At 44.3% G+C, this 14,654-nt stretch overlaps 1 protein-coding gene across 1 annotated transcript; it reads right to left on the bottom strand.

Moving 5' to 3' along the window:
* Nucleotides 1-2,440: 2,440 nt before the first annotated feature.
* Nucleotides 2,441-6,463, bottom strand: LOC145850377 (uncharacterized). Its single transcript, XM_082959073.1, has 7 exons — nt 6,438-6,463; nt 6,185-6,283; nt 5,962-5,980; nt 5,821-5,852; nt 5,606-5,710; nt 5,237-5,277; nt 2,441-5,092 (listed from the first exon to the last, which is right to left on the bottom strand). Exons 2-7 carry the CDS (start codon nt 6,219-6,221, stop codon nt 5,000-5,002), a joined length of 327 nt encoding a protein of 108 aa, XP_082815199.1. The 5' UTR covers nt 6,222-6,283; nt 6,438-6,463; the 3' UTR covers nt 2,441-4,999.
* Nucleotides 6,464-14,654: the final 8,191 nt, after the last annotated feature.

Genomic DNA, 14,654 nt, shown 5'->3' with positions numbered 1-14,654 from the left:
GGAGAGGAGGGTTGAGGAGGCAGAATCAGGAGATAGGTTGGAGAAGGTTTGAGCAGAGGGAAGAGATGATAGGATGGAAGAGGAGAGAGTAGCGGGAGAGAGAGAGCGAAGGTTGGGACGGCGCAATACCATCCGAGTAGGAAGTTACAGGCCAGTCTATGGACCAAATGTCCCCTCTACTTTTTTTACTTACCCGGAGTCAGATTAATTTATGGATACCATTTTAATGTCCCAGTTTGAAGTAATTTGCTAACTAGCATTACAACAAACAGTATGAAAAAATATCCAAAGTGGAACATGGTAAAATGGCACAAGAGTACATTGTATACAAACATTCAAATTGTCTTCTTACCATTAATTGTGACTGTAGAAGGCTCACTGTATATGGATCTAAACAGCTAACCTTTAGCACTGTACTGCCATTGTAATACAGTACTGTACTGCCATTGTATTTTGACCTCAGCAGGTTAACTTTGACCTGTTCATCTGAGCAGCTGAGCTCCTGTAGAAGAAACACTGCGTTACAGAGACAGGAGGAGTCTGACAGCTGAACTGAGTCTCTCTTTCTGATGACTGTAGGACACACTGTCAGACTAGGCTGAGGAAGGCCTGTGAGATCAGAGGAAAATAATATTTCACACTACGGCAATCTGTGAAATCTCGAATATTGTCTAAGTCTTATGTTCCCTTAATCAATATCATTATACCCTCAAATAGAGAACACAGAGAGTCAGTGAATGACATCTCCATATTAAGTTAACAAGACTTTTACTAAACAGATGACGGTGACTGACTAAAATATTGTTAGCACATTTCATTTAATGGGGAAACTAAAATCGTGAAAATTGAAAAACTACTTTAAAACTAAAGTGTGTGGAGATCTTACTATGTCACCTTTAACAATGTTATCTCACTAACCTTGAGCTTGGAGGGATGAAACAGCATCTAGCAATGACAAAAAGTCAAACGAGCATCTTACTCAATCTGGGAGAAAAAAACATCCTTCAAATGTCTTTGTGTCTTCTGTTGTCCATTTACAGTGCATTTATACAGATGCAGTACATTAGTAAAATGGAGACTGTTCATTAGCAGTAACAACTCAATCACACAGCACATAATGACTTACATTCCACAGGCTGATCATTTAATTGTTTTATATACAGTACCATGAATGAACATTTGTACAGCATGGTCAACCAACCGGCAGGTCAGTTTTCTTAGGTGACGAGAGGTGGATATTATACTATAGGAGAGTAATCATAGCTATGATACATAGTGAAAGTATGCATGTGATCTCAGTTCTTCATGTGTAGTTTATAACCGGACATACAGTACTATTTACATAGAGACCAGCCCTCATACAAGTCTGAAAGAAAGTCACCTTTATTGAATGAATATAAACAAGCTGGCCAACACTCAATAGTAATATTCTGATACAGCACATACAATAGCAAACGTCTGGGGCAGTGGAGACAGCCTCCTACAGTAGGTTTTAAAACACAGTATCCATGCTGAACAGAACATTCTCTCTCTTTCTCTCAGGGGGTTTCCTGCAACAGAGAATTTTGAATCTCTCGCTCTCCTTCTTTGTCTCTTACACATACACATGCGCGCGCACCTACAGTACACACACACACGAATGCATGCGTGCGCACACACACACACACACACACACACACACACACACACACACACACACACACACACACACACACACACACACACACACACACACACACACACACACACACACACACACTTCTGACAGATTTAGTTGTGTAACACCCCAAAATGATGCTGCCTCTCTCATAACACCACACAGGCTGTCTACTAGGGGGACACGATAGGTGAGGAGACACACACCACTCTCAAACACAACATCGCACTGTCACGATGCAGAGGCAATTCATGTATGAGGACTGGAGCATCATGGGAAATAAGCCCACGTTCACACAAGTAATCATTCAGCATGCTGGACACACATTTAATTTGTTCCTAAATCTTTACTGTACAGCAGAAAACAGTTATTATTACAAATAGTACAGTCCCAAACTGACATATTCAATAAGCCAAACTGATAAAAAAAAAATGTAATCAAGAATAACTTAAATACAAAAAAATTAACACAATTTTTAAGTAAAAAATAATAATCTGGCGTTGGTCACAGTGTTTTGTTTCATCCAATGCTTTGCATTTTCAATATAATACAATAAATCAAATGCAACTTGTACACGACAAAGTAAGTGAATGTGTCTGCCTATTATTAGGCTTCTCATACTCTGAACCAGGTCTTTTACTCCTTCGATTACTATTGGTGATGTCTGTTGGCCTTCAACTCCTGGGTCGTGTTCATTAGGCACCAAACAGAAGAAAAATGCACTGAAACAGGGAAAGACTACTTGGACTTGTCCAATGAGAAACGCTCATTCTCATTTTCCGTTGCAAAACATTTTAAAACATTGCGTGCCCTAATGAACACAACCCTGGTGTATGTTAACTGATAGGCCATTGATGAATCCTTAACAGTTTGATTGCACATCAAGATCTTGCTCTGCATAGAGGATAGGAGATTCTCCCCAACCTTTCACTCTCAGTTGGCACATTACGTTAAAATCTGCATGCATCAGCACAATGAAGTGTTCCACGTTTTCTACCATGTTCTATATACCAGGTGCTGTATCTTCACTTCTCATTGTAGGAGAACCCCCTACTTCAAGTATTCAGTAGTAAATTACCTGAAAATTGAGGATTCTGAATCCGTTCCCCATGATGGTAAAAGTGAGAGGTTCTTCACGCCTCCATCCGTGTGCTCTTCTGGATTGCCTTTCCTTACAGATCATTAGTACCAATCTCTGACATTGAAAACACAAACACAACATCCACACAACGTCTTTATTTTTTTCTTCAATTTGATTTAATCCGAACTGGTGATTGTTGGTCAATGGGAGGAGGAGTTGTGAGACAACTGTCCTGTCTGTATTCTGTGTTGAAGTTGACTCAGAGGTGACCATCGTATAGGGAAACACACACACACACACACACACACACACACACACACACACACACACACACACACACACACACTCACACACACACACACACATACACACAGGCACCATGGAGGATGGAGGGGGGCAGGTGGTGGTGGGAGTGGGGGGGGTGTAACAGTCTTGGATGTTTTCCCACTAGAAGGGCTTGTGTGGTTTTCTACACACTCAACTGTCACATATGTCACCACATCTGGGTACACCAGGACAACGGCATTGAAGACAACAACAAACAAACACACAACACAGAGACTGGCTGGACAATGCATCTGCAACGACGGAGTCACTCCAAACCTCCACTTTAACCAAGGTAGCGATAGTCCTCACTCACAAGTGCAAGTTTCTATCCGCTGTGCTGCTCAAAATAGTCTCTTTGCTACTTTAGTGTTCTGCAAAAACAGGATGTCTTCCCCTCTGTGAGAAGACTAAGGTCTCACTCTAACCCAACGGTGTGTGTGTGTGTGTGTGTGTGTGTGTGTGTGTGTGTGTGTGTGTGTGTGTGTGTGTGTGTGTGTGTGTGTGTGTGTGTGTGTGTGTGTGTGTGTGTGTGTGTGTGTGTGTGTGTGTGTGTGAGAGAGAGAGAGAGAGAGTCTCTAAATAGATTTCTCACACTGCAACAGGAATGTAACATTAGGTCTTCTAAATGAGAATGGAACCATTTTCTCACTCCTTTCCTTTGGGCTGTGTCTCAAGGTTTCTTATGCCAGACTACCCTTCATGAGAACCACAGACAGGGAATGTTGCTTTTTGCTACGGAGTTTTTCTTGTAATGTACAAAACAGAGGAAAGTCACATACGTCACTCCACACACTTAATAAGCGTTTTCTCTATCCTTCGGTGAGTAAAAAAAAATAAAAAATAAAACTTTTATTTTTATACTCAATATTTTTTTGTTGTTGACAATATTCTGACCACTCCATAGATCTTTCTGTCTCTCTCTATATCAAATCAAGTCAAATCAAATGTTATTAGTCACATGCGCAGAATACAACCTTACAGTGAAATGCTTACTTTCGAGCCCCTAACACACAATGCAGTTTAAAAAAAATACACATAAGAATAAGAGATAAAAGCAACAAGTAATTAAAGAGCAGTGGTGAAATAACAGTAGCAAGACTATATATCGGGGGTACCGATACAGAGTCAATGTTCGAGGACACAGGTTATTTGAGGAAGTATGTACATGTAGGTAGAGTTATTAAAGTGACTATGCATAGATGACAACATGCAGTGGTGTGAAGACTGGTGAGATGGGGTGAGAGGAGCAGGGGGCACTGCACATTTCCTGATAGCCATTTAACGAGATGTTCAGGAGTCTTATAGCTTGGGGGTAGAAGCTGTTTAGAAGCCTCTTGGACCTAGATTTGGCGCTCCGGTACCGCTTGCCATGCGGTAGATGAGAGAACAGTCAATGACTAGGGTGGCTGGAGTCTTTGACAATTTTTAGGGCCTTCCTCTGACACCGCCCTGTATAGAGGTCCTGGATGGCAGGAAACTTGGCCCCAGTGATGTACTGGGCCATTCGCACTACCCTATGTAGTGCCTTGCGGTTGGAGGCCGAGCATTTGTCATACCAGTTAGTGATGCAACCAGTCAGGATGCTCTCGATGGTGCAGCTGTAGAACCTTTTGAGGATCTGAGGACCCATGCGAAATCTTTTCAGTCTCCTGAGGGGGAATAGGTTTTGTTGTACCCTCTTCACGACTGTCTTGGTGTGCTTGGACCATGTTAGTTTGTTGGTGATGTGGACACCAAGGAACTTGAAGCTCTCAACCTGCTCCACTGCAGCCCCGTCGATGAGAATGGGGGCTTGCTCGATCCACTTTTTCCTGTAGTCCACAATCATCTCCTTTGTCTTTACAAAATTACATAGTCCGCCGTATTTGTATGAGACATGTATGAGACATGTGAGACATAGCTGTACAATGCTACACAAAGCCAGTGGTGTAGTTTCAGTGTGCCTGCAGAAGACTGTACAACCCATCCGGCTGTGCTGAGGTTTCTGGTCTCTCAAGGATTGAGCTGTATACGTGGTACGTATCAGACTAGAGAAAGGAAACAGACAGTTTAACTTCAGCCCTTTAATTCTACAGTACTGTAAATGTAATGTCATTTAAAAGGATGTAACATCAATCTGAAACTGAGAGTCGATCACAATCACCAAACACAGTGGGTTATACTGAACTTACATTGTCTTTTTCAGATGACTGTCCATTCTCTTCAACAGGGCCTGTACAACACAGAGGGAGCCTGAGTTAGAGTTTCTGTGTATTTCTGTGTGTGTGTGTGTGTGTGCGCTCACACGTAAGTGTGGGTGTGGTTGTGTGTATTACTTTGCTTTGCTTAATGTCACTTCACACTTCTCTTCCTGTCTCAAACCACCTTGTAGACTTACAGCTCTGTTCTCATGCTTTCAAGATCCTCTGAATAACACCATATTTTATGTTTTAACTTAGTACGGTTGACATTGAGTGACAAAGTGTTATGGTGCTGAGGGTCCCAAATTCACTTCCCAGGTCGGGAAGACAGGGACAGAAGACAATCTGATACAAACTCACCTGAGGGCAATAACGTGGACGGTACAGAGGTGATGAGAGAATAGATCCCAGCATCCCTTAGATCCAACATGCCTGCACTGCTCATAGCTTCCATCACCAAATCACCTACAACAGAAAATAAATAAAAATGTAATTACAATTTGTGTTTGTACATGCATGTGTGTAGTTGTGTTAGTAGTGTGTGCAGTGTTTGATGTATTTTGTTTGGAACATACATTGGCTGTGATCATCCTGTCTGGATGTAGGTCTGTACAACATAAAAGTATAAGAAGGTTGTGGTAAGAACATCTCATCATGGACAATACAGAACTAAAGGTTGATACAATCTGCATCATATTTACAAGGGGAATTATTACCTCTGAGAATTGTTCTTCTCTGAAAAACAAATTAGGCTAAATTAATTATATTCAATATAGCCTACCCTGTACAATATGACCAAAAGGAGTTGAAAGATACAACCTACCCTACACAATATGACCAAAAGGAGTTGAAAGATTAACCCATGTCAAAGGCACTTACAATAATATGAGAAGGAAAATGTTTGCAAATTATTTGTTATGCAGAATCAGAAGTACTCACTGGTCCTCCTGCAGAGATAGACAGCTGTCAATCCCATCAGCAACACGCCCACTCCAGAAGCCACACCCACTGCTCCCTGCCATATTCCCACAGCTGTTTCTGTTTGGTGACATTGGGAAGGACATTAGCTTGTATTCCCAGGGTCAATACTGCATCTCAAGAGTTGATCTACATTTATATTGTGAGGTCGTATGTCTCAGTTGTTTCATTTGTCTAAGAAAATACAATTAGTCAGCTGGAGATGGATGCTTACCCACAACAATTTCTTTGGAGCTTTGACCTCCTGGGCACACGCAAGAGAGAGACTGTTTAATAACAGTTAACACACAACACAACTTATTACGCCACTAAACTAAAATCGTGTGGCCACTTTGGGGTGTCAGTTGTCAAAGTAGAACTAGTAGTCGAACCTGGTGCAAAGCAAAGTCATTGGATCTGATTATACAAAATAAAGGTATTTAAATGGGTTGATTTAATTAATGAGATATAAACCTCTTTTTTAAAATCAGGTGACATTTTTTTAATAAAAAAAATGGGTAAGATGAAGCTATTCTATTTGTTTAGGTCCTATCTGCTAACTAGAGAAAGATGACTAACACACCTAATGTAGGATTCACTGCTGTGCTGGGGGTCAAAGGAGAGGTCAAACCTGGTGAGATGAGAACTCATATTACACAAAAACAAAATGTATTAATCAAATGTGTTTTGTCATCCGGTGCATTACCTACAGACTAAAAGGAGAAGCAGCTATAATTAGGTCTATTTTTCTTGTAAACCAGTTGGAGCTTTACTGAATTCATGTGAACTAAAATATTCAAATTACTAAGCTAAACTTCGGGCCTACTTACTTGTAATTGGTCTCACTGTGATGCCAGGGGTCAAAGTAGAAGTAACAGTCGAACTTACTGGGAAGAAAGAAAAGGTCATTCATATCAGATTGCACAAGAATAAAGCTATTGTTTATTTATGTCAGATAACAACAGAACTCAGTCAGTAGAGAGATTATATGTTCACAATTTCATAATATGCCACATTATTGTTAAAATCTAGACCCTTGACTGAATGTACAATTGGAAAAAGTATTTGTACACCCACCCCACAATCCACACCCACTGCTGCCTGCTATACCGTAATTTCCGGACTATAAGCCGCTACTTTTTTCCCACGCTTTGAACCTCGCGGCTTAAACAATGACGCGGCTAATATATGGATTTTTCCCGCTTTCAAAAAAAAAAAAAAAAAAAAACACATTCTGTGACGTGCTCAGTTTTTTGGGCGGCATGAAGCTTTCATTAGACCAATGAAATTGCCGAATGGGTTAAGGTCAAACAACTTTTTTGTTTTCTGTTTAGATTAAATCGAGAGCGCTCAAACTTCCCATCATTCTGATTACGGTAGTCATTTTGTCACCCTCATCATGGCAAAGACACGGAGAAATGCATATGATGCAGCTTTCAAGTTGAATGCGATTGATCTGGCTGTTGGAAAAGGAAATAGAGCTGCTGCACGGGAGCTTGGTCTGGAGCAATGACTTTCTTGGTAGGCTACTGTTTACTGCTAATTTTTGTTTTTTTGTTACAAGCCGTGTTTCGTTAATAAAGCCTATTTATTTTTGTTACAAGCCGTGTTTCGTTAAAGCCTGTGTAAATTTGTTTCAATGTACCGGTAGGCACCTGCGGCTTATAGACATGTGCGGCTTATTTATGTTCAAAATAAAAATTGTTTTTTAATTCAGTGGGTGCGGCTTATATTCAGGTGCGCTCAATAGTCCGGAAATTACGGGTCAATACTACATCTCAAGATTTGATCTCATAAAATGTGGCATTAAATTGTGTGGTTGCATGTCTCAGTTGTCTTAGTTGTGTAAAAAAGACAGGTAGGTAGCTAGAGAAGGACACATACATGGAACGCTTTCTTGACCCGTTATCAACAATTACCACACAACACAACTTATTACACACTAAACTAAAGTCTAGTGGACATATTTACCTTTACTTGGAGTGTCAGTGGTCAAAGTAGAACTAACAGTCAAAGCTGGTGCAAGGAAAGTCATTCTAATTATACAAATACATCTAAATGGGTTGATTTAATGAACCAAGTATCAACCTCTTTTTTTGTAATGAGGCAAATTTGTAAAAACCAAAAAACTTTCAAAAAAAAAATGGAGAACATAATGCAATTCTATTTGTTTCGGTTCTATGTGCTAATTAGGAAAAGATGACTAACACACCTGATGTAGGATTCAGTGCTGTACTGGGGGTCAAAGGAGAGGTCAAACCTGGTGAGAAGAGAACTTATATTACACAACAAAGTCATCATTTATACAGAAAGAGAGAAGTACACTACACATTACCTACAAATCAGATGGACTAAAAGTACACAAACCTGGACCGAAATTACAAGCAACTATGAATAGGTCTATTAGTAAACCGGTCAGAACTTTAGTGAATTAATGAGAACAGAAAATGTAGACTGCAAACTATGATACATTTAGTGGTCCTATTGGTTGTTGGTCTCACTGGGGTGTTGGGGGTCAAAGTAGAACTAACAGTCGAACCTGCTGGGAAGCAATACAAGACAAGTTCCTTGTGCATCTGATTACACAAGAATTAAGGTATTCATCATTTACTTAGAAAACAACACAACTCAGTCAATAGAAAGATGACATGTTCACAATATTATAATGTGGCACATTATTGTTAAAACCCAGACATTTAACTGAATGTATATTTGGATACAGTATTTGCAAAGACGGTCCCTTAGAGGACCAATACACCTGTTTTAGAACTCACTGTGATGATGAGGGGAAAAGTAGAACCAGGGCCTTTCTTTCTGCTGTAAGGAGCTCTGCTATAAAATAACAGAAGTGCTAGGGCTGTTGCGGTGACCGCATTACCGCCACACCGACGGTCACGGACGGTAATAAGGCTTCTCCAAGCTCTGATGCTGCTGATGGTCATTAGTAGCCTACCAAACATGCTAACTTTCTGGTACTCAATATTCAAAACTCACAGAACACCCAGCTGGTAATATAACTGAGTAGAACAATCCTTCTACACCAGACTGACAACATTACCTACATCCTTCATTACTATACATTTCAAAGCAATAAAATGCCAACAAATCTCTAATCACTCTGACATCAATTCAAATGTAATCGAAAATCGAATCAAACACTTCATGAGAGCCCATGAGCTCATGTTGAACAACATTTCTATAGGCTATGCAATTACGGGAGAAAACAGAGTGATGACCTCTAATAAAAAGAAGAGGATCCCATCAGCGTTCTATAGGCTAGGCCTACTATATTTATTACTCAACTTTCCTAATAATATTTACATTGCTTTTATTTACAACGTGAGTATAGCCTACCTGGCTGACATGAAAATAAACCACGGGGAAAAAGCGTCCTCCATTCGCTATTTAAGGCCATAGATAACATGTATTTTTTCCCGCTGTGTCACGTCCTGACCAGTAGAGGGTGTAGTTGGGTCAGGACGTGGCAGAAGGGAGTAAGTGTTTTATTGTTTCATTTAATTTTGGCCGTGTGACTTCCAATCAAGCACAGCTGTAGAGGGTTGTGGTTGATTGGGAGTCACACATAAGTTGCCTACGTTTCCGTTGTGTGGTGTGGGTAATTGTTCTTGTTACTGTGTTAAACGTGACAGGACTGTTTTGGTTGTCTGTTTATTGTTTTGTATTGTATAGTGTCCGTTTGATCATTAAATATACGATGAACACTAACTCCGCTGCATTTTGGTCCACTCTCTCTAAAGACAGCCGTAACAGAATTACCCACCAAACCAGGACCAAGCGGCGGAAGAGGAAGGAGCTGCAGGACTACAGCGTTATGGACAAATGGACATGGGAACAGATCCTGGACGGAGAGGGACCATGGACTCAGGCTGGGGATTATCGCCTCCCGCAGTGGGAGATTGAAGCGGCTAGAGCGGAGAGGCGATACTACGAGGAGAGAGAGCGCAACGAGCGCGAGAGGCAGCCCCAATATTTTTTTGGGGGGGGGGCACACGGGACAGTCGGTGGAGCTGAGGTCGGAACCAGAGCCAGTCGGGATGACATTGGAGGTGAGCGAGGGCTATGAGACAGGGACTGTGACGGGGTTAATGGGAAAATTAGGAGAGAGAGAGATGAGAGAGCTGCTAGTGTGGTGCATAAAGTACGGCATTCGCCCTAATGAGCGTGTCGTGGGTATGATGTCACCTGAGGCAGCTCTCCATACTCGTCCTGAGGTGCGTGCTGGTTGTCTGGTAAAGACTGTGCCTGCGCCCAGAAACAGGCCTCCTCCATGTCTTCCCAGCCCTGCACATCCTGTACCTACGCCCAGAACCAAGCCTCCTGCATGTCTTCCTATCCTGGTCAAGCCCGTGCCTCCTCCACGGACCAGTACTCCAGTGGGTCTCTCTATCCTGTTCAAGCCCGTGCCTCCTCCACGGACCAGTACTCCAGTGGGTCTCTCTATCCTGGTCAAGCCCGTGTCTCCTCCACGGACCAGTCCTCCAGTGGATCTCCCTATCCTGGTCAAGCCCGTGTCTCCTCCACGGACCGGTCCTCCAGTGGGTCTCTCCACCCTGGTCTCTCCTGTGCCACCTCCTCAAGCCAGGCCTCCGTTATGTCTCCCCAGCCTGGTGAATCCTGAGTCGGAGCTGCCCGCCAGTCAACAGTCGTCGGAGCTGCCCGCCAGTCAACAGTCGTCGGAGCTGCCCGCCAGTCAACAGTCGTCGGAGCTGCCCGCCAGTCAACAGTCGTCGGAGCTGCCCGCCAGTCAACAGTCGTCAGAGCTGCCCGCCAGTCAACAGTCGTCAGAGCTGCCCGCCAGTCAACAGTCGTCAGAGAGGTCAGACTGCCCTGAACTGCCGGAGTGGCCGGACTGCCCTGAACTGCCAGAGTGGTCGGACTGCCCTGAACTGCCAGAGTGGCCGGACTGCCCTGAACTGCCGGAGTGGCCGGACTGCCCTGAACTGCCGGAGTGGCCGGACTGCCCTGAACTGCCGGAGTGGTCGGACTGCCCTGTTCTGCCGGAGTGGCCAGACTGCCCGGTTCTGCCAGAGGTGCCCGCCTGCCCTGATCTGCCAGGGTGCCCGGCCTGTCAGGATCAGCCCGAGTGGTCCTCCTGCCCTCCGGTCCAGCCCGAGTGGTCCTCCTGCCCTCCGGTCCAGCCCGAGTGGTCCTCCTGCCCTCCGGTCCAGCCCGAGTGGCCCGCATGCCTTCCGGCCCAGCCCGAGTGGCCCGCATGCCTTCCGGCCCAGCCCGAGTGGCCCGCATGCCTTCCGGCCCAGCCCGAGGGGCCCGCATGCCTTCCGGCCCAGCCCGAGGGGCCCGCATGCCTTCCGGCCCAGCCCGAGGGGCCCGCATGCCTTCCGGCCCAGCCCGAGGGGCCCGCATGCCTTCCGGCCCAGCCCGAGTGGCCCGCATGCCTTCCGGCCCAGCCCGAGTGGCCCGCATGCCTTCCGGCCCAGCCCGAGGGGCCCGCATGCCTTCCGGCCCAGCCCGAGGGGCCCGCATGCCTTCCGGCCCAGCCCGAGGGGCCCGCATGCCTTCCGGCCCAGCCCGAGGGGCCCGCATGCCTTCCGGCCCAGCCCGAGGGGCCCGCATGCCTTCCGGCCCAGCCCGAGTGGCCCGCATGCCTTCCGGCCCAGCCCGAGGGGCCCGCATGCTCTCCGGCCCAGCCCGAGGGGCCCTCCTGCTCTCCGGCCCAGCCCGAGGGGCCCTCCTGTTCCCCGGCCCGGCCCGAGGGGCCCTCCTGTCCTCCGGCCCGGCTCGGGGGGTCCGTCTGCCTGGTGCAGCTATCGGCTCCACCAAAGTGGGCGACGCCGAGGGTGGAGCAGGGTCCACGTCCTGCACCGGAGCCACCTCCAGGATAGGTGGGTTGGGGAGGGAGGGTGTAGCACAGTGCCGTCGGTGACGGCAGCCACCCTCCCTTCCCTCCCTTATTGTTTAGGTGTTCCTTTTTGTTTGGGATTTTTTTTGTGTTTTCCTTTTTTTAGGTGCATCCCGGGGTCTGCACCTTGAGGGGGGGGTACTGTCACGTCCTGACCAGTAGAGGGTGTAGTTGGGTCAGGACGTGGCAGAAGGGAGTAAGTGTTTTATTGTTTCATTTAATTTTGGCCGTGTGACTTCCAATCAAGCACAGCTGTAGAGGGTTGTGGTTGATTGGGAGTCACACATAAGTTGCCTACGTTTCCGTTGTGTGGTGTGGGTAATTGTTCTTGTTACTGTGTTAAACGTGACAGGACTGTTTTGGTTGTCTGTTTATTGTTTTGTATTGTATAGTGTCCGTTTGATCATTAAATATACGATGAACACTAACTCCGCTGCATTTTGGTCCACTCTCTCTAAAGACAGCCGTAACACGCTGCCATTGTTTCAATACAGTTGCATGATAATGATCCATTCTAAATCAAAACAAATGTCACACATATATTGTTTACTATATGTAAAGACAAGATTAAATCAAGAATAGTCTGATGGGTGACAATATTAGCCTACCATTTGTGAACGATGCCCAGCATAAGAAACAATGCCTTTCTTTTGCGACTTGTTTGAATCATAGTCAATCATCTCATGTAGCCTAGTCCATAGGCCTATATGTTTTAATAAGGTTTGTATCACAACTAAAGTGGCCAAATAGGCTCTACATTTTAAGCAGTTTTAAGAAGTTAACAGGCAGCGCATGAGCAGCGCATGAGTTTCAAGTTTGAGGAAGATCATTTTCACCATAAAAATGAATCCTTTAAAATAAAAACATGACACGCATAACTGAATTTGCGGTCACATTTGATAATGGTGTTTTCCGCTAATGGAACATTTGCACTTATAGCCTACTACCATGTACCCTTTGCTGTTGTATTCATTTGAGATCTATCACATACCACAACTGTCCCAGACTATGTCTGGAATATTTATTTCTCGCACAGAATAGAATAGGTCGAATTTGGTACTTTGGGGGATAGTAGATTGACAAAGGCTAGTGCTTTTGCTGTTCGTTAGGCCTCTTGTTGGCTGATGAAAAGTAAATGTGTAAAAAGTAAATGTGGACAGTTCTTCTAATATCTTAAATAGGCACCTCGGAATTGGGCAAGGGTGCGCACAGTTGCATCCCTGCTGTGTCTGTTTTAACTTGTAGACTGTGAGAAAGACCCGATCAGGTGACAGAGCCTTGTGAGTGAAAAAGCTTCGGATAGCGCAGCACACTCAGGGAGAAGGGCGCAATGCAGCACTCCGGGCCGCAAAAGGCATGGATTTTTTTAGGTGCATTACAGCAACAGGATGCCGCCATGTAATTCGAGGCATTTACAATGACTTGTCAAATAGTGAATGAGAGACTACTGGAGTGTGTACAGCCTGCGCAAAAAACAGAGCAGAGATCATGCCTTTCAAGCAACGTTTTTCAAATCATCATTAGAGTCTCATCATTCAGCCTTACTGTGTATTAAAAACCTAAACATGTAGCCCATCGTTTGTAGAACAACTATAGTTACATTATTAACTCTAAATTAAGCATTTAAGAGTACATATTTCTTTGTTAACCGCTCAACACAGAATAGCCGTGTGCACACTCCATTCGGCATAGCCACATCAGGACCTAACAGAAGGACAACTCAGAGTATGCTCTTCTTTTCTTCTGAAATAGATTAAATATTCTTCATATCATGTTTCTGTAGACCTGTCTAAAATAAATGATGGATTTATTATGAAGGTGTGGGCTATATTAATTGGATTTATTAGACTTTTTAAAATGGCTTGTCGGCTATGTGTGGAAGCCAGGAGATGCTAAATGTGTTTATGTTAATTAACGGTCAGTCACCGTGAGACCGACAGTTAGTTGCTTGACAATCACTGGCTGACAAAATGTTGAGACCTCCACAGCTCTAAGAAGCACCACAAAGTACATTTAAAAAAAGAAACAAAACTAATGTGTATCCTACCTGTTGGAAAGGGTTTAGTTGTTGGATCACTAATGTGAACTCCCACCAGATCTGAAATCATTTTGGGGATTGAAATGTGGTGTTTAGTTTGTGGGTCAGAATGAAAATAGTCATTAAAGAATATTTTTAAATCAAAGTGAGTCAGATAATGAAGACCTGCTGCCCTGATAGATTTGTTTAGATAATGACTCACCTGTAAAGTTGTACCCATCACTGCGTGGAGAGAGAGAGTTTGGTCCTGAGCTCACTCTGTAGTCACAGCTCACCTCCTTACTCCTCACTGACTGTAGACGACTGATCAGATCACTATGATTTGGAGTGAATTGACAGAACTCCTGTCTGGGTGCTGAGGTGGATTGTCTCTTCTTGGTCTTTGCTGTGAAGGATGGCTGACTCTCCTCTCCAACATACAGGTTACAGGTGGTGTCAGGACTGACGGATCCAGGAATCAAACAGATGATGGTGAAGTCCTCATCAAAATGGACTGTAATGTCTGGTTTTGGATCTGTTAGGAAAGAACAGAG

Source organism: Salmo salar, chromosome 12 (assembly GCF_965601325.2).
Source record: "Salmo salar chromosome 12, fSalSal1, whole genome shotgun sequence".
Classification (NCBI taxonomy): Eukaryota; Metazoa; Chordata; class Actinopteri; order Salmoniformes; family Salmonidae; genus Salmo; species Salmo salar.
The sequence above is the reverse complement of the archived record's forward strand: the minus strand, read 5'-3'. Positions and strand labels throughout refer to the sequence as shown.

Bases quoted from the DNA above. Each gene is read 5' to 3' on its own strand.
- LOC145850377 (XM_082959073.1), bottom strand. From the start codon at position 6,221: ATGGGATTGACAGCTGTCTATCTCTGCAGGAGGACCA. The intron at 5,711-5,820 runs GTATGTTCCAAA...TTTCTGTTGTAG, and splicing joins ACAGGATGATCACAGCCAAT to GTGATTTGGTGATGGAAGCT. The intron at 5,278-5,605 runs GTGAGTTTGTAT...TGTGTTGTACAG, and splicing joins GTCCACGTTATTGCCCTCAG to GCCCTGTTGAAGAGAATGGA.